We start from the raw sequence: 27,204 nt of genomic DNA, 5'->3' as shown, positions 1-27,204 counted from the left end.
GCATCGTTCGTTGAATTTTGCCAGTTAATCATCTTTTTTTCGATACAAATGTGTGATCGTCCATCGATTTACTTCCAGGTGGATGTAGCCTGTGCGTGATGACGTAATCCGGGCCAGTGTTTCCAAACACGCGTTTATGTAACTGGTCACACGTTTAAATACGGGTAGCCCCAAGAACCATTGACGTTAGCCCAAAAATTCACGATATCCCCACGGACCATCACGGGGACGAGGTATGCCTACTAGGTTAGGTTAGGCCTGTTAGATTAGGTTCCATTAGCACTCCTTTCGTTCAATTTAGCATATACGGACAACATCGGCTTGAAACAGCAGCAATAGCAAGTATTGCGCGAGGTGGGGTGGAAACATTGCATGTGGACTACGGTGGTGAAACTGTGACGGCCATTTCACATGTTACGGAAGGGAAGAAACGACCAAGAAAACTTACTCGATATGTCGCAAATATAGCTATTTTCGGTGAAATAAGCGAAGTACCACCTTCAGGAATGTTTCTCAATGCAAAATATGTAAGTACGAATCAAAAGAAGTAGGACATTTCAGCTGTTTGTCCGATACGAGAAATTTACCGAACGGACAACATAGAGCCTCATCTCTAAGGACACTGAACCCAGGAATCCCCAGAACACAGAAATTAGTCCAACTTGTTATTTCTTCTCGATTTCTCATCATCTTTCGTCAGCTCCAGCAAAGTATATACATATATTAAGAAAACATGGAATAGCATGTGAATTTTATGTGGGAGACTAATATCTTATCTCTTAATTTTTGCCCCTCCTCCCTTAGTCTCGCTAATCATTGTTCATTGCATTAGTAGCATATTAAAATCTTCAATTTGCAATGGAATTTTAAATGAAGGACAGTCGAGATAATATATTGTACATTTTATAATATAATTTATTTAATAACACACACACACACACACACATATATATATATATAGTGCGTGGTGTGTTCTGTCTGTCTGGTCCTTTCCCACCACCAATCTGCAGTGATTTCGCACCCTGGTGGTGTCAAATAACTGAAGTATGCATACTTCTCTGGTATAAGATAGAAATAAAACTAAATATAAATGGTTCATCATTTTGTGCACTGCCCTGTATAATTATTTGTATTTTCTGTTCTAGTGATGAGATCGTCACAGCTGATATTCAGGCACTGGCATTTGTTTTTCAATATGTTCTTCCCATCACGAAGAATGGCTCAAAGGAAGTGATGGAGACAGTGGAAGAGTGCTTTAGAACTCTAAGGAACTGTTGTGCTGGTTCGCCAACTAACCAAAACTTGATTGTTCAGGACATGTCAATTTTGAAATACACGAAGGAAATTTTGGAAATCCTAAGCACTTCTTCCTCCTCAGAAAATGTTGTTGCTGGCCTTCGACTAGGAGCACAGTTTATTGGGAATCTCATTGTCAGTAATAGAAGCAATCAGGATATTATATGGAAGGATTACTGTCATCTTTTAAGGTAAATGCTAGATTTGTAATTTGTTTGGAAAAGAGTGACATTGAAGTTCTCTAGTAGTTCTCTTTCAACAATTTTAAGAATACTGGTTAATCATTCTCATTTTGGCTCATATGAAAATATAAAAATTAAAGGGAGGAAAAACACTCAACAGATGAAGTGAAACTGTACATGGTAGTGAAGCTGCAAAACATCAACAGTTTTATTTTGTGTACCACAGTTCCTATTACCTTCACTTGTGATATTACCACCACTTCTGGTTCTTATTTAATTTCTTTGGTGAGGTGTGGATGATATTTGTCAACTCCCCACACCTCACCAAACTCTTGGACCTCCCCAATGGCATAGTGGTAACATCGTCACCTTGTAATCAAGGGGTCCCAGGTTCGATTCCCAGCAGAGGCACATTGCACAGTGGTTCGGAGCCCACTTTAAACTGTAGATCCAGTTCCAATTTGCTTATATGTGCAATAAGTGGACTTAAAACAGTAACTCTACCTCACCAAACTCAAAACACACATTCTCCACAGTAATTTTGGTACCAGACAAACAAAGAGAAGCTTTCAAATCTATCAACTTCAAGAACAGTTTGTTCCATAATACTCCCCCAGCCTTACAACGATTACCCTCCTGCTCACAGAATTTGTCCCTTCTAATATTTTATATTATTGCTTGTAATGATGCCATCATTACTTGATCCTTTTTATTTTATATGTTTATTAATTACAAAGGTCGTTCAAGGTTGACCGGGACTTTTATTTCTGCAGAGGAAATAGGTAGCAGAAGAAACACCAAACTATGTCAGTTTTTCAAAGTATTCTCCGTGCGCGCCGAGGCATCGTTGCCATCGTTCTGGCAGCTCCCGAATTCCTTTGTTGTAGAAAGAACTTGGTTGTTGTCGTAGCCACTGGAGGACATCGCTCCGCAGTGCTTCGTCTGTCGTGAATTTCTTCCCTCCCAGATGGTCTTTAAGGGGTGCAAACAAATGATAATCACTGGGGGCTAAATCCGGACTGTAGGGGGGATGGGGCAGAACTTCCCAGCACATGTCGGCCAGAGTTGTTGTCACATTGGCCGTGTGAGGGCGGGCATTGTCATGGAGAAGAATGACATTTCCAGACAACATCCCAGGTCTTTTCTTGCGAATGGACTTTCGTACAGCACCACTCAACAATGTGGAGTAATACTGGGCATTAATCGTGCTCCCTTTGTCCAGAAAATCCACATGGATAACGCCCTTCATGTCCCAGAAGACACTTGCCTTGATCTTTCCAGCGAACGGCTGCGTTTTGCTTTTCTTGGGGGGCGGGGAACCTTTATGCCGCCACTCCATGCTGCATCTTTTGATCTCTGGGGTTGAATTGTGCAACCATGTTTCATCACACTAGATGATGGATTGCAACAATTCATCACCTTCTGCTCGAAACCGATTCAGAAGCTGTTCACAGACCGTCCTGCGTGTCCACTTCTGATCGAATGTCAGCTGGCGGGGAACCCACCTTGCACAGATTTTGCGGAAGCGTAAGTGGTCGTGAATGATTGTCTCAACACTCCCGACACTGATATTCACCTCGGCAGCAATATCCCGCACTGTTACTTGCCGGTTCTCAAGAATCATTTGCTCAACACGTGCGATATTCACTGGTGTGACTGCAGTCGGGCGAATGTGTCCATGCGCTTCATTTGTCACCAGCTCCCGTCCTTCGCGAAACTGCTCACACCATTCGTAGACTCTTGTCCGCGACATCGTTTGTTCACCATACTGTGCTTGCAATCGTCTGAAAATCTCAGCTGGTTTCACTTTCTCCTTCACGAAAAATTTGATTACACACCGCTGCTCCACAGCCACAGACACACTGCTTGCCGCCATGTTCGCTGCAACTGCTGCGCATGCGCGAAATACGTCATGCCGGGCGCTAGTTACTCGCGAAGGAATACATTACGTCACCCGCACGTTTCATCATGATCCGGCTATTCATCGATTTTTTACGTACGAAAATCCCGGTCAACCTTGAACGACCCTTGTAATTTAATTGGGTCGGTCAGTTTTTAGGTTCATGTGTTTTGGTAATGTTAGTGTGCAACTTGTGTATGTCTATGTATTCCTGTACATCTGAATTCTTGGTCCTTGGGTTAGGTAGGTGTGTCGGTGGACAGCCGACCAGCGGAAAGTTTCCAGCAATGGCTTAGGTCATTAGCGGGGCCTATAAATAGGAATGGAAGGAAGCAGTGGCCCTCAGATGTTTGGCAGAGTACTACGATGTAAGAGGTATCTTCTTCTCTAAGGGAAGTGACTGGACGAGCTTTCTTTCCTTACTATGTGAACTGACGGGAATGTTAACTTTGTTTCCTTCTTTTAATACACACACTTGCTCTTTTCACATTATTTCAGTAGTACTTTTCATGTGGGAAAAGCCCGACCCTGTGGCCGAGTGGTTAGCACATCGTGCTGCGATGCCAAGGGTCCCGGGTTCGAATCCCGGTCAGGCTTGGTTGTTTATGAATGTCCATTCATCAGTTTCATCATTTCATCACTCATCCCCATCTTCGCAAATTAGCCAAGAGGCACAAAACGCGAAGTAAAATAAACTAAATCAATCAATCAATCAATCACGTGGGAAAAAACGGGGAACACACATACACATACCTTCAGCCACCTTTTTTGGTACCGAAGGTTTATTTTTTTTTACTCGTGAAGTCAGTGGCTACATGAGTCTACACACACTCTTTAAGAAGGGGGACAGGGCACACTGAAATGGGATTTTTTGTTAATAACGGCCAAGTCTTAACTTCTTCTGTAAACAAGATATGAATAAACCTGCATATATCAAAAGGGAAATGGGCGTTATGTAATGATTCGAAGAATACCTGTCTATTGCCAATAGTTATATCCACAGAACTTCAGATACTGTATGTTTTGAACCTAGGGACAAGGTTTTAAAATGTATGGGTGTGTATGTTGAAGGCACAAGCTGTGAATCTGAGTAAACTGATTTCCTGGGGATGTCCTGTTTCTGGGACAAATATTATGGTCACCCTAGGCATGGGTATTCTTTGTCAGTCTCCCTTCACCAATTTCATCGTATCATCACTCATCCTCATATTCATCATTAGCCAAAAGTGGCAGAAAAGCATAGTAAAATATACCAAATGAATCAATCAGTCAATCAATTTTATGTTATCCTTTATTTTTATCAGTTTGATTAACTGAAAGTGTCAGAAAGACAATATAAAATAAGAAATATGCAAATTCAAATGACATGACAGTTGCAGATTACCGACTTGCTTTGACAGACAGAATTGCAATGAAGCTAAGTTCTAGTACAGTAAACAGGAATTTGATTACATGGTTTGATGCGGTTTACTTGGTTCAAGTACTGTGTAGTTAGAGGTTCGTATTTCCATGTTGTAGATTTTATTGATTGTCTTATTAAAACTCACTTGATGAAAGATCCGACCCAAGCTTTTCGTCTCCAAATGTGGGAGTTTCCAAGTGGAAATACAGGGTGGCGACAGACCTGGAAAACCTGGAAAACCGGGAAAAGTCAGGGAATTTGAGGTGTCAAAAAAAGTCAGGGAAATGTCAGGGAATTTCGTCTTCATTGACTTTTTTTAAAAAATTTATTTATTTAAAGATATCGTTATGGAACTCTGCACGGGAACAGGAAATCTCGTCCGTAAGTTTCGGCCTCAACTTTTAGGCCCCTTTTATGTCCCACACATCCACGTCGCCAGAAACCAGTAATGGCAGGAGGAGAGAGAGAGAGAGAGGGAGAGAGAGAGAGAGAGAAATTTCTCTCGCCCTGGCTTCTCGGCGGGAATTTTAAATTCGGACACTCTTTGGAGGAAAATTGTTACGTTTAACTCGGGCACTATAGGAGCAGTCTACTTCAGATAACTTTTGTTTTTCAGCTAAAACATCATAGCATGCAACCGTGTGCAATTTAGAACGCCGAAGCGAGGAAGGGGGTTTGGGGGGCGCGACCCCCGAATTTCAATGGAAAGAAACATAATAATCTTGAGTTTGCCCTCTCTTCTCCCACTATTTTGGAGAGAAGCCGCGAACTTTAGTATTCTTTTCAAAGAATGGATATTTCTCAAGAGAACTTAACATGTTTCATGTTTTTGGATGCCATACAAGTTGAATAAAGCTAAAATGTGATTTTGTTTTTACGAAAAATAGTAATTTGCATTTTTGGAGGAAAATTATTATAATTCTGGCACTATGGGAGCAATCTACTTCGGATAAGTTTCGTTTTGCAGCTAGAACATCATAGCATGCAAACGTGTACAATTCAGAACGCCGGACCGACGAAGAGGGGCTTGGGGGGGGGGGGGGGGGTGACCACCGAATTTAATAAAAAAACAAAAATCTGGAGTTTGCCCCCTCTTCTCCCGCTATTTTGGGGTGAAGGCGCAAACCATAGTATTCTCTTCAAAGAATGGACGTTTCCAAAGAGATTGAAACATGTTTCATGTTCCTGGGTGCCATACAAGTTGAAGAATAAGCCAAAATGTGAAATTCTGTTCGGAAATGTGGCACGGATATGTTGCGGAGAGGGGGGGAGGTTGGTCATCAATATGAATTTCCCAGGCTTGCTCCAGACCTGTGTCAGAGTTTCCACCCAAACATAAGAGTATGGAGGTCCAAAAAGCACATTCATTTCGTAATGAAATGATACCATATGGTATCATCGGGCGAGTACGACCTTACTCTGATGATACCATATGGTATCATCGGGGGAGTAAAGGTTAAGCCTCTAAATATTACGTGGAAAATGCATTGAATTATCATTTTTTCTTGTCCGTATGGGAGTAGTAAAGGGACTTGTCAACAGATGGAGAGGATGGGAGCGGGTGGCGCCGTCCGATAGTTGTCAGACGTCGTAGTAAGGCATTTTGTTAGGCAAACTAAAGGAACATGGAAACAAATAGGTTCCATTGATACATTCGATTTTTGTCGAATATCACCACCCGACAAAGTACCTCATTACAACATGCGACAGAAATTGCATGGACTGCAACATCCAACAAAGAACGCATGCATAAACAAGAAGAGCTGTAGACTGCCAATATGCTGCTCGAATATTGTTACTCTTCTGGCTCACTTCACCTTATTTAATGTAGCAGTGCTTACGAAGGTTGCTTTCATCATCCTAACGTATTACTTTGAATTTGAATTTACAATTTTTGGAGCGTCAGCACTTAGGCTATTTTGCTCCCGTCACATTATACGGGGGCCAGCCCCTTATCATTACAAATAACAACACTAACGTTGCATAACTAAAAATCTTAAGATCTTCTGACTTCTGTTAAAAGCTGAGGCTGTAAAAGGGCGCTCAGCACACACAAAGACAAAAAACAGGACAACACACACAAAATTATACTGGTCATAGTGCCAGTCGCCAGAGCCTCGTTAGTCTTTACTCCAGGGTGCACTACGTGGAAGTAAGGTTGACTTTTTGGCGCCTACGTGGAAGGTACCCCTCACACCCCCTGACGTATTACTGGTTTCGCACAAGTTAACATACGTTTACAATGACATTGCACTATTCTTATATATCAAGAAGAATCCAACCAAATGGGATATATATTGAATACTATCACGAAAAAGTGAAACATAAATCTGCATTTGTGAAAGTTATAAAAATTGGCAAGTGGATGCTCCCAACCTCAAATTTGCTGCAACACTAGTATTGCAATGAAATTAACGCCACTCTCTGTCCTGTCTGTTTAAACTCATGAGAGATGGTCATTAATCTCTCACTGAGTAAGGTTAATGTCCAATATTATGAAATAACATACTAATAATAAATACGTAAATATTTTAATATTTACTCAAATCATTCAATCATAAAAGCAAAGCCCAGCCCTGCTAAATTTTCACTTTCCATCTACTGATTTATACGAGGGGTGGCCAGAAAGTAATTTCCAATTAGTAGGGACATTGATATTTCGCAAACGCCAAAACCGTGAAAAATGGTAATTGCTGCGAAGTTATGTTTAGGAAGGTGCAGTGATGTCTGGACACATTTTTCGCCCTTCGAAATATCGAAATATTGCGAATTTGGCATAAAATGCGAATTGTTGGCGTTTTTAGTGATTTTTTTTTAAAGAAATGTCCTAAAACAACGAAAAATTCCATGAAATCCAACATTCTTGTCTTTTCTAGTCTATGTTTGTGTACATAGAACATGCAAGTTTTCCAACATTTTACTCAAGAGTAAACTATAGAGTTGTACGTACATGGAATAATTCCGACAGCCACATTAAATCATGCATTTTCCACGATTTTTTCAACTTCTATCAAAACCATTTGCATCACAGAGCAAAGTGGCAGGGTTTTAACAGGAGATCGAGTGCGTATCTACCGTCACACGGGAGCCACATCTTCGTATTTATCGCACGAGATATGTATGTTTCGAATTACCAAGCTAAGTGCGCACCATCGGCATTTGTCGAGCGAGTAATAATGGAGCTGTCATTAGGGCGTCTGACTACTATGCGAGAGACCCGGGGTCGATCCCCTGCGGGGGAGAACCGGGATGTTTTCCACCTATTCAAACTGCTCCGGCGCCCACCTTGCATCATATGAAGCTGGTACCTTGAGGAAACTTTGAGGGGAAAAGGTAGTCAGGAGCATGGTGCTGATCACATCACCCCTACCTTCAGCCGTGATCAAGAAAGTGTGGGGCCCTAACTCCACACCCCTATACACCTTCATGGAAAAGTGCAGGGGAGCACTTTACTTTTACTTCCTCAAAAATCTGTTCCAACATATCAAACTGTGACGAAAATACGTAGACCATGTGACCTACAATTTAAAATAATAGTTTAAAAGCACAATGGAGTATTACGTTTCGGTATATTTGGCAGATAAATGTTCTAAAACAAAAACGCGAATTTTGGGAAACGTAACACTAACAAGTCAAAAGAATACAATGCCAATTTTTGGTGCCATAATATATCGGCATCTGTCACGTGAGATTGTTTGATTTAAATTTTTTGGGTGCGTCGCCACTTATGGTCATTATGCACCCTTCAGTATATACGGGGAAAATTCCATTATCTAAAATCCTTACCTTAAAATTAAAAAAGGGGTATGGAAAATAACTTTCCCAAAATATCTTTCAAGATATCAAACTCTCACGAAGAGGCGTAAGTCATGTGACTTACAATTTGAAACAGTAGTTTAAAAACACCATGAAGGTATAATTTCAGATATTTGCCAGAAAATGCGCTAAAATGAAAATGTGAATTTTGGAAAAAATAACACCGTATAGTAAAAAATAAAAAAAATAAGAAAATAAACCATTTTTTTAAAAAAATAACAAAATATCAAGGTCCCTACCGATTAGGCATAAATGAAACAAGAATATCAGTTGTAATTTGTTGCATTAGTAACAGTGAGTCCTAACCTAATTTTCGGCATAATCACCACCATTGTTCTGGCATTCGTCGTAGCATGGCACTAAATTTTGTATGCCCATGGTATATGTGTCTGACAGCAAAGACTGGAACTATCTCTACCGCAGTGTAGCGGTCAAATCCTTGCCCTGCCAGAAACCTCTTCAGTTAAACAAGGAGATGAAAGTCTGTACATTCAAGGCCAGGGCTGTACAGGGAGTGGTTCAAGATCTCTCACCTGAAGTGATGCAAAGGGCCCGTGTGTACTCAGCTGTATGGGGTTGTGCACATTCGACTGGCCTTCCGTGAATTATCTGCACCATCGTCTGACCATACTATCACTCACGACGTCCGGTCTGCACACCTCACACGATTGCTGGTGGCTCTGTGCCAAATTCTGAGCGTGCAATGTAGGCTACATCGCAATCGGTGGGAGACTGTATGAGAGCTGCAATCTTTAACCTAGAACTGTCCTAAAACGGCTGCATTGCAACTGTACCAGATTACAGTTACATGCCACTTCTTCCTGCCTGCATGTGTGTGTGTCGCTCTCCGACCACTAGTGCTGCGTATAGGCACCATTGGAGCTTTTTTCAGGATGCCCCTCGTATATGAACTTTCAGAAGCTTTTATTATTAGAGTGTTCCTGTTTTAATGTGTGGTTAGCTAAATCAGGTACCTATACAATGCAATTCTATAAATTCCTTGCGTTAAATTTCTAATACCTACATACCCTTTTCGTCAGCAATAATGGTATAACTGCATGTTGTCAGTTTCACAGTACTTCACTTTTATATACTGTACTGAAGCAGAAATCCCATTGATAATGTAAGGAAATATGACACTTTATTTTGTTCGATTCAATTGTTTCACTTATATGCAAGAGTTACGTTGTTTGCTTTACAGAGAAGAGAGAAGTAGCTTTATGCATTGAAAAATGAGTCCGCAGTCCGCACTCATGGTTCTTGCAAGCAGAGGGTTCCAAACCTCAGTGGAAATATCAACATATAATACGGAGAATGCATAAGGAGACTGATAAATTACAAGTTGCATTTCTTAATCATTCACTCTTCACTCTTATCTCATTTAGTCGTAACTTTAAAAATAATCAAGTATTTTATTTTAAACTTACTGCGTATGATAAAATTCCGTAATCCTTTCCTAGCTTGTGAATTGTAATAATTTTCCAAATTCACTATTTTGCAGTTTGAACTCAAATCATAGAGAATAGAGAAATTAAGTCAATTTCATAGAAGATAATATTGGTACTTAACAAAACCATACGTGGATCTGTGTGAGTTTATTATTTCTATTTGCAAAAACATCGATTTAGTTTAGTTTGTAATTGTCAGGGAAAAATGTAAATTTTGTCCTGGAAAACCTGGAAAAGTCAGGGAATTTTATTTCTGCATGTTTGTAGCCACCCTGAAATAGCAGTGTTGCCACATGGCATGATTTTCGCCCAGTCATAGAAGACACCTTCTGCTGCCACCATGCACCATTCACTTACAGTTCAGGGAGAGGAGAGAACTTGAGACCCATGCATTTGCTAACCATCAATGAGCTTTACTCTTATCCATGTCTTGGACCCTGAACTGTTGCTCTGAGGCATAAGTTTGGCAATGCAGTATCTCACAAGAATTTTCCATCACCATAGTAAGTGACCCTCTCTATCATTGGATGCAAAAGGCAAAAATAGAAGTCCAAGTTGGTTTTTTTCATTGTGTGTGCTTTGATTTCAAAGGAGCACTTCCTTCACGAACTCAGGTTTACTGCATCAATCCAGTAATTGTTCTCTCTGTTATAATAGGATTTTCTGAGTATGTAATATGACGTCATCGCCTTGTTATCAAGGCATCCCATGTTTGATACCCGGTGGAGGCACTTGGCACAGTGGTTCAGATCCCACATTAAACTGTAGGTCCAGTCCCGATTAGCCTTACTGTGCATTAAGTGGACTTAAAACAACAAATCAATCAATCAGTCAATCTAAGTATGTAATAGGCCATGTAGCATTGCAGTGTTCAGTTTTCCACCTTTTCCATAAGAGGTACGATTTTTCAGCTCTTGTGATTATTATCCTGAAATTAAACATCAAATTCATAAATATTTATGCATGAAACTGAAATACCTAAAATTGTGTTTCAGCCAATGATATTTGTTATGATCAATAAATAACCAGAATGAATGTTGTACGGACGTACCTTTTAATACTGGTCGGCATACTTCCCTGCATTGTTGAGGCAGGCATCCCACAGCTTCACCAGATTTTTAATTCCCCTGTCCCAGAAGTCCTGTGGCTGCTGTGAGCACCAATGGAAAACCGCCTCCTGTAGTTGTGCATCCGAGACAAAGGGAATTCCACTTAGGGCACCTTTCAGTGGGCTAAACACATGAAAGTCACACGGGGATAGGTCAGGGCTGTAGGGGGATGATCTAATCATTCCCAACCCATTTGTGTGATCATGTCCATAGTGTGTCCAGCAACGTGGGGACGTGCATTGTCTTTCAGTAGGATGACACCTTGTGACAAGAAGCTATGCCACTTGCACCTGATTGCGGTCTCACCTTGTTTCGCAAGATGTCAGAGTACAGAGCAGCGTTCATTTCTCACCCTGCCGGAGGAAGCGACCAAGAAATGGACCACGATGATCAAAGAAAAACACTAACGTCACCTTGCAAACAAAGTCAACTTGTATGCTTTTCTTGGGAATCGGACACAAGGGGTGTTTCCACTCCTTGCTGTCGCGTTTACTCTTTAGCGTATACCAGCTGAGCAAGATCTCATCTATTGCCACAATGCGCTCCAGGAAACCCTCACCCTCTGTCGAGTACCGCAGGTGATGTGTGAGATTTTTCCCCATCCGTGTAGACTTTTGCTCCTCTGCGAGCATCTTCGGCACTCAGGCTGCACACACCTTCCGGTATTGAACGTGTTCATGAACAATAGTGTATGCTGTACCATGACTAATGCCGAGTTCGGTTGCAATCTGGTTCATACCCGTATGAGGTCATCAACGGCAGAAATGGACTCATGCGTAATGGCACATTTAGGGTGCCCACTACTCACCGCATCAGACACTGTTGTTATCCTGCTTGAAACTGACCCGCCCAATCATACACTTGTGTTTGGGACATGCACTCACCGCCATACACAGCAGTCATATGGTCGTAAATGTTCCCTGGTGTGTTGTCTTCTGCCGTTAAAAATTTCAAAAACTGTATCATGGATCGCTGAACCTCCTTTGTGGCACCTGACACTGTGAACGCCATGACTCACCTCATTGGATGACTGACTGGTGCCTTGGAGGCAAATTGCACGTACACAACCTCCCTTCCCTGCCAGTCCTGCCACCTAGCGACGTGGTCTGGAACTCGTCAAGCAGACATGTGGCGTACCCCCAGCCTGGGCTACATATCCCGTAAGTTTCATCGCTCTTTTACTTTATTTCATTTTTTCACGGAATTAATCTGGTTATTTGTTGACTGTATCAAATAAATACACACCACTCAAAGAAGCACTGCATTTTGTTGATTAATCTTCAGGACTTCACTTGGTGTGTAGTGCTTGTTTGAGCATAACTTATGTCTACTGACTGCTGGCCTACTCCCATCTGATCCTGCTCACTCACTCACCCAAGATGGAAGATCATCCAATCAGTTACGGTGTGACGTGTGGTCAGCACAACGAACCCCCCCCCCCCTCGTTGCAGGTTTTCAAGATCGGATTACGCTACTCATTCGTAGCTCTCCAATTTCCTCATGATAGTAAGTGGCCACTGGCCCCATACACAGGCCAAAATCTCAAGAGAAAAGTTGTTACGCTTCCCCCAGGATACTCGAAACTGCTCACGACCCGTAGCCCAAAACATGATGCCTTCAACTGCATGGCCACAGTGCAGGGCTGTTTTTTAATATATGAAAATGGAAATAACCAAGCATTGTACACAATTGATATGACTTTTGCTATTTTTGATCATAGCATTGTGTATTCCGGATTGCTACTCACCAGAAATTCCTGGAATTCTGCGTGAATTATTGGTTCCGGGAATTATGCGTGAATTCTGCTTGAATTTTTCTCCGTAGACGTGAAAAATTGCAATTTTTATTAATCCAAATCCCATTCAATTTTGTTACGACCTTACTTATTTTGTAACTGAATTTCCATGTTAAAAGAAAAATCTATATAGTGTTAACTTGAGTCCTTGTTAATGTCCATGATACTACATGTTGTATGGCTTGGGTTGTGATGCAAATATGAACGTGCCAATCAATGTGTTGTTGAACTAATGTATTCACCGTTCTGCAACAATGGGCATTTATTATGATGTAAATATAGATTTGCCAATGAAAGATTATCAATGTTTGCTGAACTAACCTAATTGTAATTAAATAATGGCGGAACATTTAAATTTGTATATTTCCAAAATGTAAGATTTTATCAGCGTTAAAGAAATAATTGTTAACTCAAATGAATATGTAAACTTTCTTTGTAAATTATTAATTGCCAAACTATGTATTTTTCAAATATTCTTCCGTTGTAATTTGGAGTATTGTAATAAGAAATTACCTAAAGACAGGTGTTCGAGGCTGGAACTTTGGGTATAAATACGAAGCAGTTTGGTCCATAAGGAGGTCTATTCTGGTGTCAGTCTAGGAAGAAGTGAATAGGTGCAAGCTGCTCTTCTGTAAAACCTAGACTGGCCAAATAGGAACGGTCTAATCTAGGAAGAAGTGAATAGGTATATGCTGCTCTTCTGTAAGACCTAGGTTAGCCGAATGGGATATAAGTTCCAATTTAGGAAGAAGTGAATAGGTGCAAGCCGCTCTTCTGTAAAAACCTAAATTGGCAATCTCGGGTGATAACTCCAAGTCTAGGAAGAAGTGAATAGGTGTATGCCGCTCTTCTATAAAACCTAGGTTTGGGCCACCCTAGTTTGACCTTTCTAGTAAGTTCGAAATTATCTATTAACAATTGATCTCCAAGTTCCAGTTACGAGTTACCTAACCACTGGCTGTAATTACTCAAGCAGTAAATAAACTTTGGTTGGATTTGTTCTGCACCTACCCTGAAGATAGGTTTCAGTGTAGACCCTTAGAGCCTCAATGCTCCCGGCTATAGGAGTAAAGTGTGAGGAAAGTTACAAGGAACGTAACAATTTATACATATTTATAAATGCCCTGAGGCAAATTTTCACAATTTACCTTTTATTTTTATCGAGGAAGGAAAAAGAAAAAGAATGTTCATGGAAAATAGAAAATAATTCTCTCAATCCGTTTACTTTGTTAGTGTCCTTTGCAGAACCTTTCCGACAACGAAAGATTATTGCAAGATACATAAAGTTTATTAGGTAATTTGAGTTTGAAGTTCTCATACAATACAATTTTTTGCAGATTAGTATATATCCCATAACCTTTGTGACTTGTGTTTGTAGATGTATTTCAAGTCTGAGTATGTGAAATAGCAAATGTAAATTATGCACTTTAAATTATTTTAAACGTATATAAACCATTTAATTGAATTTGACTTTTTGGATAAGTTTGAATCACACGGACCCTTTGTATTGTTAATATATTTGTGTGGATGGTGAGAGGCAGCAATACGTAAGGTTGAAATAGAGAAAACATCTTCTTATATACCCTTGAATTTTTGTAAAGTTCGTCTTGAAATCCGGGAATTATACTTGAATTTTATCAAGTTCCTAGAGTAGCCACCCTGGTATTCACTTTAATTTTGGTGAATGGATGAAATTTTCTAACATTCCAGGTTGTCATAAGTCTTATCTAGTTTGCTGTTCTTGTGCATCTAGTTGGTTACACGGTGCAACAGCAAACTCGTCTACTTTGTTGATTTGGTATCTGCACTGTTTGCACTACGTTCCGGAGCAGTGTAATGTGTGATGTATGGTCACGTAATGCTTGCCAACTAATCAAATGAATGTTTAAAGCAGCAGATAGGCATTTGTTGAATCTTCTGAACTTGAACACCGTTTAGTTGGTTGAACGTCATTTCCTTGCACCAGCCGGACACCAGGGTACTTCTGTACTACACTCTGTATGTGTGTGTGCGTGTGAAAAAAACAAACAAAGAAAACCCTATCCAATTGTGCAACGTGGAAACATGAAACTTCATGTACGTAACACTTAAACTGCATTTACCGTATCCATCATGAATGGTAAGTGACATTTTGTTTGTTATTGAGTGTATTAAGGAGATGGATTGTTTTCGTATTGTGTTTTCCAATTTCAGAAACGGTTAATGAGTCCAATGCAAATTGCATGACGTGAAAATTGATGGCTGCCTAATTTTACTTTGTAACTCAATAATGATCAAAATGTCACTTACTATGTTTTATACCCAAGCCCTTCAATTCATATCTGTCACTTGTAAAGGAACTTGTGTTTCGCTGACTACCATGCTCAAGGTCCCGGGTTCGATCCCCGGCCGGTTCAAATCCGGGAACTTTTCTAACGGTGAAGCGGCCCCGGCGCCTACCCAGCGTCGAATAACATGGGTACCTGGGGGAAACCCTGGGGGGTAAAGGCGGTCAGGGGCGTGATGCTGATCACATCACCCCCACTCACGACCGGATCAAGAAAGTGTGGGGCGTTACCCCCACACCCCCTATACGCCTTCATGGCGTGGTGCTATGCACAGGGGAACACTTTACCTTTTTTTTTTACCTTTACCTTATAATACCAAAGTACATGATATTGGTTAATCATTTTTGTGCATTTCATGATCTGGGAAACCTTTATTTTTAAACACATGCTTTAAATTTTTATTATCAAATCTGTCTTATATTACATGTTTGAAAACATTTTTTACTTTTCAGGAATCTTCTGATTTATGAAGATAGCAAAGTGACAAATTATGCAGCAATGATTATCTACAACATATTGTTGGGAAAACCTGACCTAAGTTCTGAGGTCAGCATCGAAGTTTTGGATGCTCTTATCTGTCTTTCAATGGATGGCTCAGAATTTGCGTAAGTTAAATGTACCAAATATAAATGAATGTTTAGAGCTATATTTGCATATAACGCAACATTTCTGTCACATTTGATGATTTTTAAGAAACGTTTTCTGAAGATAGGAGTTGATGGGTGTTATATCATGACCAAAAAATTGACCTCTTTCACACCTTCAAATGACATGAATGTCTCATTGTGTTACTTTTCTTGTCTGTATTATTAATTAATCATTAGGACTCGGACGTTGATGACCTAAACAATCTTTAAAAAATTGCCTGTAGAATGACCTTAAAATTATTTAAATATGACCTAAAAATTTTAAAAGTTACCTAAAATATTTTTTCCATAATTTATTATTTATTATCTCAATAGGGTTACAATTAAGCCATACAACATTTCATTTTGAACAATATTTATACAAATAATGACTTGATGCCCTATGTAGAAAAGAAATATACAAAAGCTACATCTAAGGAAAATTTGATGAATTTACGTGAGTATATAATGTGTTCTATAGTAGCAATGAAATAAAGAAAGTTTGAGGTTCTTAAATTATGCTTTATTATGCTTTTTCCTAAATTTTGCTTCACTGTGCTGTTTATTAAATTATACTTTATTATGCCTTTTATTTCACTTACTTCTATTACCTACACTTTTTATTTCACTCAATTTCTCTTAGTACATAGTATGACGCACCAAGAGAGGTGAACTCGACAAACTGAATTACCCCCTATGACTACAGCAACTTATCTGAGATATGTAAAGTCCACTCACTATCTCATCCACGTATCCATATTTACACTTAACCCAAATCCCCATATTAACTCTTTACTCATGCAAATTAGGTCATCCGTGTCATACCCGAAATGCCTGAAAGCGCAAGTGAGTTAAGTTGAGCTGGAGAGGAATAGCAACCCCATAATTAATCAAATTAAACCAAATGGCTTTTAAATTAGTTTGCAACACGTGTATACCAAGCAGGTCGCTCCTGCTCAAACCGATAAACTTGCCAAATACTATCACCTGAATATACTATGCAAAAATTGCCTCAATTCGACATCACCCAAATATGTGGCTCGAACATGTTAAGAACGCACCCTTAACTGGATCATGACAATTTTACACACCCTTGTACCGACAATATGAAATTTCAATCAGAATCCAGTCCAGTTACGAAATAGCACACCATAAAGATATCCTTCTGAAATAAATATAGTTAATAGCACATTATATCTCAATAGCGATAACTTATATCTTGTTTGTATATCTGCCTGAAACACATTTCAATGAATACGTTTATTGAATAAGATCTTTACATATTTGCCCTACAATATGTTCTAGTTTACTTATTACTTGTTGGAGCACAATGCGGTTTATTAGCACCTGAACAGCTGATTCTCTTGACCTTGAGAAATCAACATTGCAAATAAACATGAGCGTACAATATGATCGACAATTATTACAAATGTCAAGCTTTATCATTAAGTATTAATAGAACCGATATCACTCTTTGGCTGTGAGAATATCCTTATATCTTAAAAGTTATCAATTGCACAGAAAATCACGTGATATCCTTTCTTTGTCTAGGTGAGACATGCATTTCCATATATGGTCATGTATCAGCATGAAAGATTAAGCTACAATCATTCTCAAATTAATGATGACTAACAAGAGTGTGATACGTATGAACATTCATGATACAAGTTCAACTCTCTACAAAGTTTTAAACAAGACGTGAACTTGTTTTTTGCAAGAACGCCAATTCTGATATTGATGACATCATCCTCCATGTGCAACACACCATGAGACACGCAACGAACTATCCGAAATTATCTTGGAACACACGATTCGTATGAAAGCATGTTATAAAAGGTCAGTACAATCTAGGTAGATCTACCCTTTGTTCGAGGACATGAGCTCATGCATATATACATATATTTGAAACAACACTTATCTTTGAAGTCCCGGAAATGATAAGTCACCACACATGTGCATAGTTATTTCCCTTCATAATTCCAACATCCGGACCAAAGGTAATCGAATTCCACTTACTACGAATGTTCCTCATTTGGTCTTAAAGGTATATCACATTTCCTTTGTCACCAAGCAGACATGGGAACGCCAAAATCCAAGCATACTTCTTCCACCCATATACTCACTTCGCAGTACTACTCGACCGCCATCTTGCACACTCCCCATTCTTCACCATCTGCAAGCTTTTTGCACCGCATGCCTGAATTTTCTAAAATTTCTTGGACTGATGACAGAATAAGCCATACCTGACTTGCATCAACATTTTCAGCTTCTAAAACTCTTGTCTGTTTACAGATGGCATCTGTAATTTTAGCTATGGTGTTAAGCTGGAACTTAAGACATTCTTCTTCACTTCCAATTAGTTGCTTAAGGTTTGTCACAGCAGTACTTCCTTCTGATTTTCCTCTTCTATCCACCTCTGCAATGTGCTATAGTAAGTGTTGTGAAATTTTCCTGCCTGGAGCCAAGTTCCCTGAGTCATCACTGGTACTGGAGGCAAACATGTTATTTTTTGTGCTTCCCACAAGAGATTTAACAGCCTTTCCCGTCTTGCTGGTGTTTTGGTCAAAGCCGATTTGACCGATGCAATGAAAAGATCAACTACTTTGTGACTATTTCTAATCTCTTCCATGCATAGGTGGAGGACATGTGCCCAGCAGGTGGAATGCATTTAGTCTAGGAGCAACTGCAGCTAAGCGCATACCAGCACTTTTCATGTATGGGGCATTATCAGATATTAGAACTACAAACTGACTTTTTTTAACACCAATATCACTTAATGCATAAAGTACAATGTCTACTATGACGTCTGAGTTGCAGCATTGCACAATTTTTGTTCTGACCAGGCAAAAACTTTCAGTAAGTTCTCCAAGTGGACGAACCAGTATGTTTACAACCTTACGATTTTTAATATCAGTAGTTTCATCAACAACCACAGAAACATCCTTTCCTTCACACTTCACTTTTTTTTCATTCAGATGATAATCAGCACAATCACGTACATATTTTCTTAATGTACTTTCACTACGGGCTGTTGTTACGTTAGTAGATGTTTGTATCCAATTTTTGAACTGTTCATTCCTAAAAACATGAAGAGGGATACCAGTTGCAGCAAATACGGTGACCAGTTTCTTGATCTTCTCTTGATTGGTTTCCATGCGCTTCACCGTTTGAGGAAGAGTGCTGGCCAAACTCCTCCTGCTGCTTCCTGCTTCACCGTCGTGTGCAGTTTTTCTTGTGCGGTGTTTTGAAGAAGAAACATGTAGTTGCACAGTGGACTTCTCATATATAATGAATTTTGAACAAAGACCACAAAATAGATTACCTCCTTCTACTTTGAAATGATCTGTTGGAAATTCTCTCACTCTTTCACTTGCATATACTGTTGATTTCGGCATTTTCAAGATAGCACATCCAGTCTTGCCTGCCTTTTAACACAGAGTGAGGAAGTTCGAAACCTTTGTGAGCTGGAGTTGCAGAGAGGGGAGAAGTTTGAACTCTCCATTGTTATGCGTAAATGGTTTCTTTAACGTTGTTAAAAACGTTTCCATTTGTAGAATATATTTCAAAAGATTTTCTTTGTGTGTTATACTCACAGATACAGCTCTGAAATAAAATGCATTACACATTATGCTTTATTTTTGTCAATTATGCTTTATTATGCTTACAAAATTAGCAAATTATGGTGGTCACAATCAAAGATATGGTACCAACCATGGGTAAAAAATTCTATTATGTTTTTAATGCTTTTTATGCTTTGTGGTTGCCCAACTATATGACATTCCATCATTTTTCTCGTCAAGTATATAGCAAGACAAAAATACTAAAATCTAAGAAAGAAGAAAAATGATGGAAGCCCTCTTTATATATTAGAAGCGTCCACAAATGGAACATATTTTTACTTCCAATTGGTCTTTCCATTCATGATTCCTTACTGCATCACCTGATAGTTGCATGAAATATATATATATATATTCAATGTGTGTTACGTACAATTATTATCTTAATTTGCAAACATGCAGCCAAACACTAATTTTCTCTGTGGGCTCGTATCTCTTTAGGTTAGTATTCGTCATTTAATTTCAGCATACCATTTTAAGGTTAGTTTAATCATGTTCATGCATTCAGACTACTATTTAATCATGCAATAGAGGAATTCTTATAAAGATAAAAATTGTTCCAATAACAATTGGCATGCGTTTTATTGCTAACAAGAAAATTTTATCAAAATTTATTATATAATATTCAACAAGCACAATTGCAGACTTACGTCTTTCCAAATTTGCTCCGTAACTTATTAAGAAGAGAAGTAGGTCAATTCAACTTCCAATCAACAATTATGCATGCAACAACAAGTACGTATACATATCCATATATGCACGTAGAAACAACATTCACTCTTAAAAAGCAAGACTAGATTAACACATGTGCAAAGTCGAGATATATTCATAATCCCATTCTTAAATTGAACATGCACAATGTGTGTTGTTTGTGACATTTATAATAATTAATCAACTTGATTAGCCAATTTTGATGCTACTGCACGAGGATTAAGGGATCAAAATTTTTAAAAATAGCAAGTGCTTTCAGGATTGGTGATTTGCATATTGTACATTTACTTTACAACATTATTCTCTACTGGATCGAGCTGCTGTAGCTCAGTCATTAGGGCATCTGACTACCATGGGAGAGACGTGGGTTCGATCCCCGGCAGGGGGAGAACCAGGATTCTTTCCACCTGTTCAAGCGGCTCCTGCGACCAGCCAGCGTCTGATAAAGTGGATACCTGGAGGAAACTCTTGGGAGTAAAGGTGACCAGGGGCATGGAGCAGATCACATCACACCCACCTTCGGCCGTAATCAGGAAATTGGGGTCCTAATTCCACATCCCCTATATGCCTTCATGGCATGGTGCAAAGCACAGGGGAGCACTTTACACATATGACACTACTACCACTGGAACCATGAAGATTGAATGCATAATACAGGAAAATGTAAATTCCAGGAAATTGAAATCAATGTTATGCTGTATTATGTTTAGCATTTTCTTCAAGACCTGGAAACAAGATGATTTTTCATCAACTTCCTAGACCTGGTTATTTCGTAGAACTGTTGTATCTTTTTTCACTGCATTAGGAATATCATTACTGTAAAATTGTAGGAGTTTACTCAAACCTGCACTTTCCACTTGGAAGAAAAATACCATATCCACCCCCTCCCCAGCTTGTATTTTTTGCTGCATTTTTAAAATTTTAATTAATTATGGTTTATGGTATACAGGAATTAACAATATTAGTGAGTATAGAGTTGGGATAAATAAAAATACACCTTACCTTTAATATATTTTGTCTTTTATTACAGAATTTGGATGGACAAACATACATTGGTTTATCTACAAAATATTTTAACATCTAAATGGCACTGTATCTTTCAAAATATTCAGCAGGATGTCGTTTTGGATTTTTTGAAACAAGTTTCACAAAAATGGAGTGCCTTCCTGTTAGCCAGTTGCATTTCTATTAGTACCGACTGCACAGTCCTGATTTTTCACAACAATTTGACCAATGCAACATGGAAAACCTAACCAAAACAATACATATTTACACAGCTTGTGATGATATCCAATGTTACCAAATATGAATTTAGTTTGCATACTGATGGAGACTTGATTGTCCTAGAAGTTTAATTCAGTCTGACAAATGAGCTTTAGACATTTATTGCCATGCTGGACTGAGTCTGACTTATGGTTAGAAAGCTTAAGGACTAAATAGACAACCACCAAATAGACACCCACTCATTCCAGTTTTCCCAAATTTTATTTTTAACCATGAGAAATAAATGTATATTAATGCATGATAAGAAAATATGCATGAAGTGCATTTTTCAAGAGGGTTTAATGTTATCTTTTTGTGATCATAGGTCATATTCATTGGAGGTACTGTTGTCGCAAGAAGGTTATGTGGAAAGTATGTATCATCAAATAGAAGCTAAGCATCAATTGTTTCTTCTGGATGAACTATATGTGATGATATCATCCAATGTAGATTCTCATGTGGAGAAGAATAAGGTCCCAGTTTCAACAGTGACATTTTTAGCTAAGGAATTCAAGAATAGATCAGACTCGATTCTCAAGACTTGTGAGAAACCAGTGGAAACTCTTGAGCCAGTGGAAGTTTCAAAATTTTTGGAAGTACTTGCATCAGCATCTAGTTCAAAGTGCTACCTGGATCCTCTTCAAGAGGATGGTTCACTCTTAGTTGATGCAGTGTGTAAGTAAGAAGTTTCACTGTGTTTAGTGTGTAGCATTAGCATGTAGCAGTTTGTTCATTCATTAAAAGTACTATTTTAAAAAGTTATGAGTAGTTAGTTACATTTGTGCATAAAATTATAAGTGTTTAATATTTGCTTAAGATCAGCATTGCCAACCTTATGATCGTCACCATACTTGTACGAAAATTTCATGTTTGTACAGTCAAGTAGAAAATTCTGTTATTGTAGACCAGAATCTGAAATTCCTTACCAACCTAAAAAATTGTCAAAAATGAGGATCTTTGAACATAAAAACTTCTAAAATACTGAATATAAACATTCCCGATACAAAAGAAAGAAAGAAATGTCATTTTGTTTCCAAACAAACTGCAACAGTCAGCAAATAAAATGAAGCACTTTGAAATTTTCGAACCATAGTGTGGCATTTAAAGGATATTTCTTCAATGCAGTGTTGGACAGTTTAGAATCTTGACAATGAATCTTGGTGACAATGAAGTTCGACCAGAAAGGAATACGTGATTAAATGCACAGAGGCATAGGCGGTGGAATGGGTGACCCGCAGAAGTGACGCATGTGTGTAAGAGGAGGCGTGTGAGCAGGCAAGAATCGTGATCCCAGCATGTTGCACCCAAGGTCACGTAAAGAACGAAAACGGGGAACTATACACGTGACATTGAACTTCGACCAGTCACCAGACCCATACGGAAAATTCCAGATAGTGGCGCATTCGACAGAAGCATGACGTCACGGACACGATAAGGGAGTCTGCTGTATATAAGCACGTGCTGTGCACCGAGGAACCGCAGTGCATCATCACCATGGCCAGGGGCAAACCTATTGACAACACCGTGAGGAGAAGAGTGGTGGAGTTGCAACGGGATGGACTCAGTGAACGGGAAATAGGGTGCCAACTGAACTTACCCAAGTCAACCGTCCACTGCATCATCAAACACCACCAAAATACGGGTACTACAGAGCCAGGTAAGGCCCCCGGTCGAAAACGCCTGCTGAGCGTGCGTGACCTACGGATATTTAGGTGCTATATACAGACCAACAATCATGTTTCTGTGGCCGAATTACGACTGTGGACTCGAGAACGCTTTCACATTGAAGTGTCAACCAGAACCATTCACCGTTACCTACAGCGATGCAGTTACCGAGTGTACAAGGCGAAACGTAAACCCTTCCTTTCCATGTTGAACAAAGGCAATCGACTACGGTGGGCACGAATGTACCGGGGATGGACATTTCGGCAGTAGAACAGGGTTTTGTGGACGGACGAATCCATTTTCAAAGTTGTGTACAGGAAAATACGGAAAACAGTCATTTGTCAGAAGGAGGAACAGAATGAAGCAAAATATTATGCACGTCGGGTACAGAAACCTGCATCAGTGATGGTATGGGGATGCATGACGGCATCTGGGGTTGGCCCACTACACGTCTGTGAGGGCATTGTGAATGCACACGCCTATACACGCATACTGGAGCGGCATCTTCCCACAGTGCGAAGGCACCTGTTCCACAGGCGGCGTCTCATCTTTCAACACGACAATGCGAGGCCTCATACAGCGTGGCTGACAAGAGAATGGTTGACTCGCCATCACGTGCGAACTGTGCCATGGCCACCATCGAGTCCCGACCTCTCGTCCATTGAGAATGTGTGGCGTGTTCTTAAGTGACGTGTGCAACAGAGGGGACCCATGGCAGTGGCTGCTCTTATCGCCTGCCTGCAGGAGGAATGGCACGGCATCGATGTGTAATACCTTGAACGACTCGTCCGCAGCATGCCCCGACGCATTGCCACAGTTATTCGCCGACGGGGCTGCGTCACACCATGGTAAACAGGATCCCCTCTAACAGTGGTCGAACTTCAATGACACGTGTAGATGGACGAAAATGTTTTATTTTGTGTGGACACCATACATTGCTGCGTTGCAGCGGAAATTTATGTTTTCCTTTGTTCCATGTAGCCTGCTGAATAAAATATGTTCAGCATATGCATGTGTTCTCCTTCTTTCACAACGCACTCCTATATTTGTGACTGGTCGAACTTCATTGTCACTAAGGTTGTATATCTTTTGGGGTTCAATCTTGATAACAAAACCTCCATTTTAACCTCCTCCCCCCTCAGTGGTACATTTATACTAGATATTGCAGGTGTTGTTACATGTGCACAGACATACAGGAATTCCTAAAATGCAAGAGTACAGTTCTGAAAACAAAAAATGGTACATTTGACATGTGGGTATGGTTTTGACACGTAGTGAAGTTGTCAATGCTGGTTCAGATATATTTTTTTTCAGTCTCTGATTGTGGGAGTTGATTTTGTTGATTTTTGAATAATTGCCATTGCCAGTATAACGACAATTTTAAGAATTTGGTACAAATGACATTGACATTTCCTTTCTCTCTTATCTTACACACAAACACTTACCTTACCTTACCCTGTAGCTCTACAGCCCCTATTGGGCCTTAGCCTCCTCCACAATGGGCTACCAGATGGGTCTATCTCTTGCTTTCTTCCTCCATCCTCTCACTCCCATCTTCCTCAGCCTCCTCCAGCCACCTCTTACTTTGCCTTCCTACCCTTCTTCTTCCCTCTGGTCTTTCATGCATTAATTTTCTCACATACCTCCTTCCCTCCATCTTTTCCACATGTCCTAACCATATTAGTCGCATCCTCTTGATTTCATTCACAATATCTGGCTGCTGATTTAGGTCCTGCAGTTCTTTGTTTGTTCTTGTACACCAGAGCCTCCTTTCATTCACTGGACCATATATTTTCCTTATGATTTTTTGTCCCCATATGAGTAGGTTTTTCTCATCTTGTGTTAGACACTGTGCTTCTGCTCCATATGTAACTGTGGGTCTTATTACGGTGTTATAGAGCCTCATTTTGTGATGTTTAGATATGCTCTTTGATCTGAATAATTTCAAGTTGGAAAAATGGCATCTATTTCCTCCAGCTATTTTGTTGTTTATCTCTGCACTTATATTATTTGTATCTGTGAAGATTGTCCCTAAATATTTGAACCTATCAACTTTTTAAATTTTCCTCTTGTTTACATGTATATCTTTAACTTCTTGATACTTGTCCTCCTCCCATGTGTTTATCATATACTTTGTTTTTACCTCCTTCACTGCGAGACCTACACTTTCTGCTTGATTCTTCTGTTATAAAGCTTTCCTTTATTCCAATGTCAGTTCCACTTGTTAGACATACATCATCTGCATAAGCAAGATATTGTGTTATTCTGTTGAATGTATGTCCTCCCTTGTTTATTTCTATCCTTTCTATGGCTTTTTCCAAGACCAGGTTGAATAGCTGGGTTGAGAGTACATCTTCGTGCCTCACTCCTTGCGAGATTTCAAAGTCTTCAGTTCATTCGCCTCCTACCATCACCTTTGCCTTTACTAATGGGATTTTAATTAGCCTGACTAGCTTCTGTGGTGTACCAAATTCTTGCATTATGTTAAAAAGGTATTTTCTACATTTGCTGTCATTTGCTTTCTGGTAGTCTATAAACATTAGGTGTAAGGTGGTGATGTGTTCAAGTATACACCTCATTGAGAAAATATGATCTCTGGTTGATCTATCTTTCCTAAAGCCACACTGATAGTCTCCTAAAATTTCTTCACTACAACATTTATTCTCCTAGCTAATATTCTTGACAGAACTTTGTTTGGTACACTTAGCAGTGAAATTCCTCTATAGTATCTACAATCAGTTTTATCATTTGATTTCTGAATGGGACAAATAATAATACCCATTGCTCAGGCTTCTGGCATCTCTTTGCTTTCACAGATTCTCTGTATCAATTTATGTATTTTTTTTACTATCCTCTCTCCTCCATATAAAAGTTCTGCTTAAATTGTGTCTTCTATTATTCTTCATTTCTTTATTGCTTTTTGAATTTCCTCATAGTTAGGCTCTAATATTTGTTGCTCTGGTCCATATGTTACTCTTTCCTCCATATATTCTCTCTCTTGTAAATTAAATTAAATTCAAATTCTTTATTTGAGTGGGTGAGGTTCAGCCTGAGGCTGTTCTGCCACCTAACCCATGTGTGACGCTTGGCTTTGATTTAAATTGAACAAGCCAATTTATTTAAACTGGAAAGCGTGTAATTGACTACAATTATGTAAAAACCAAGTCAAGCAATCACAAATTTACTTATTTACGACATTCTTACTAGAAAGATGCCATGGAGAGTACAAAGCAATCCACTAGAAGGAACAAGGTAAGCCCTCACTTTAATATTCAAGGGACCAATAACGGATAGAGTTTATACAACTTCTATTTCTGATGACAAGTAAACAGACCGTTCATTTAATGTTTTCCCATGCTGCACTGTTCAACAAGACAAAATATACCTGGAGAAAATACTTGCAATTGCATACAGCAATTGTTAGAGGAACACACTGTATAAATATTATGACACTTTTACTAAGTAATTTCTTGTTTGAACTAAACCTAGGTTAGTATCACCTGTTAGTATCACTGCTTCATTAAACTCTTAATGTTAGTTTCATGTTTCATGCTTACCATTCATATGCAGTCTATGCTTGCAGTAAATCTCTAGGAAGGTAAAGTTCATAAAATTACGTAAAAAGATGATTTAACAAGTCAACAAGCAATTTATTCTTCGTAATTTCAACAACCAATTAATGCATAAATAGCAACACTAGTAATGGCGAAAACTCACAAATGTAAGTTACAGTATTATTCACACTTTACGTGATTGAATTTAATTAATAACATGACCTGCATGTTCTATTTGAGATTACACAATCAATTAAGAAGTTAAACTAGAATCTTATCATGATAAGAACAACACTCGCTTATGCTGCGAGAACATGGATATGACATATATATATATATATATATATATATATATATATATATATATATATATATATATATATATATATTCTGTGGCCGAGTGGTTAGCACATCGCGCTGCGACGCCAAGGGTCCCGGGTTCGAATCCCGGTCGGGCTTGGTTGTTTGTGAATGTCCATTCATCAATTTCATC

General features: G+C 39.2%; 1 protein-coding gene across 1 annotated transcript in view; it reads left to right on the top strand.

Moving 5' to 3' along the window:
• The window catches only part of LOC145995293 (ataxin-10), an 83,936-nt gene that overhangs the window by 1,052 nt on the left and 55,680 nt on the right, over positions 1 to 27,204 (top strand). Inside the window, exons 2-4 of the mRNA XM_083131894.1 lie at positions 1,146 to 1,487; positions 15,728 to 15,880; positions 21,818 to 22,167. Coding sequence (XP_082988020.1) covers positions 1,146 to 1,487; positions 15,728 to 15,880; positions 21,818 to 22,167 — 845 coding nt within the window. The remainder of the gene's footprint in view (positions 1 to 1,145; positions 1,488 to 15,727; positions 15,881 to 21,817; positions 22,168 to 27,204) is intronic.

Source organism: Lepisma saccharinum, chromosome 1 (assembly GCF_977018435.1).
Source record: "Lepisma saccharinum chromosome 1, izLepSacc3.1, whole genome shotgun sequence".
Classification (NCBI taxonomy): Eukaryota; Metazoa; Arthropoda; class Insecta; order Zygentoma; family Lepismatidae; genus Lepisma; species Lepisma saccharinum.
This window is presented reverse-complemented; position numbering and strand designations above follow the sequence as displayed.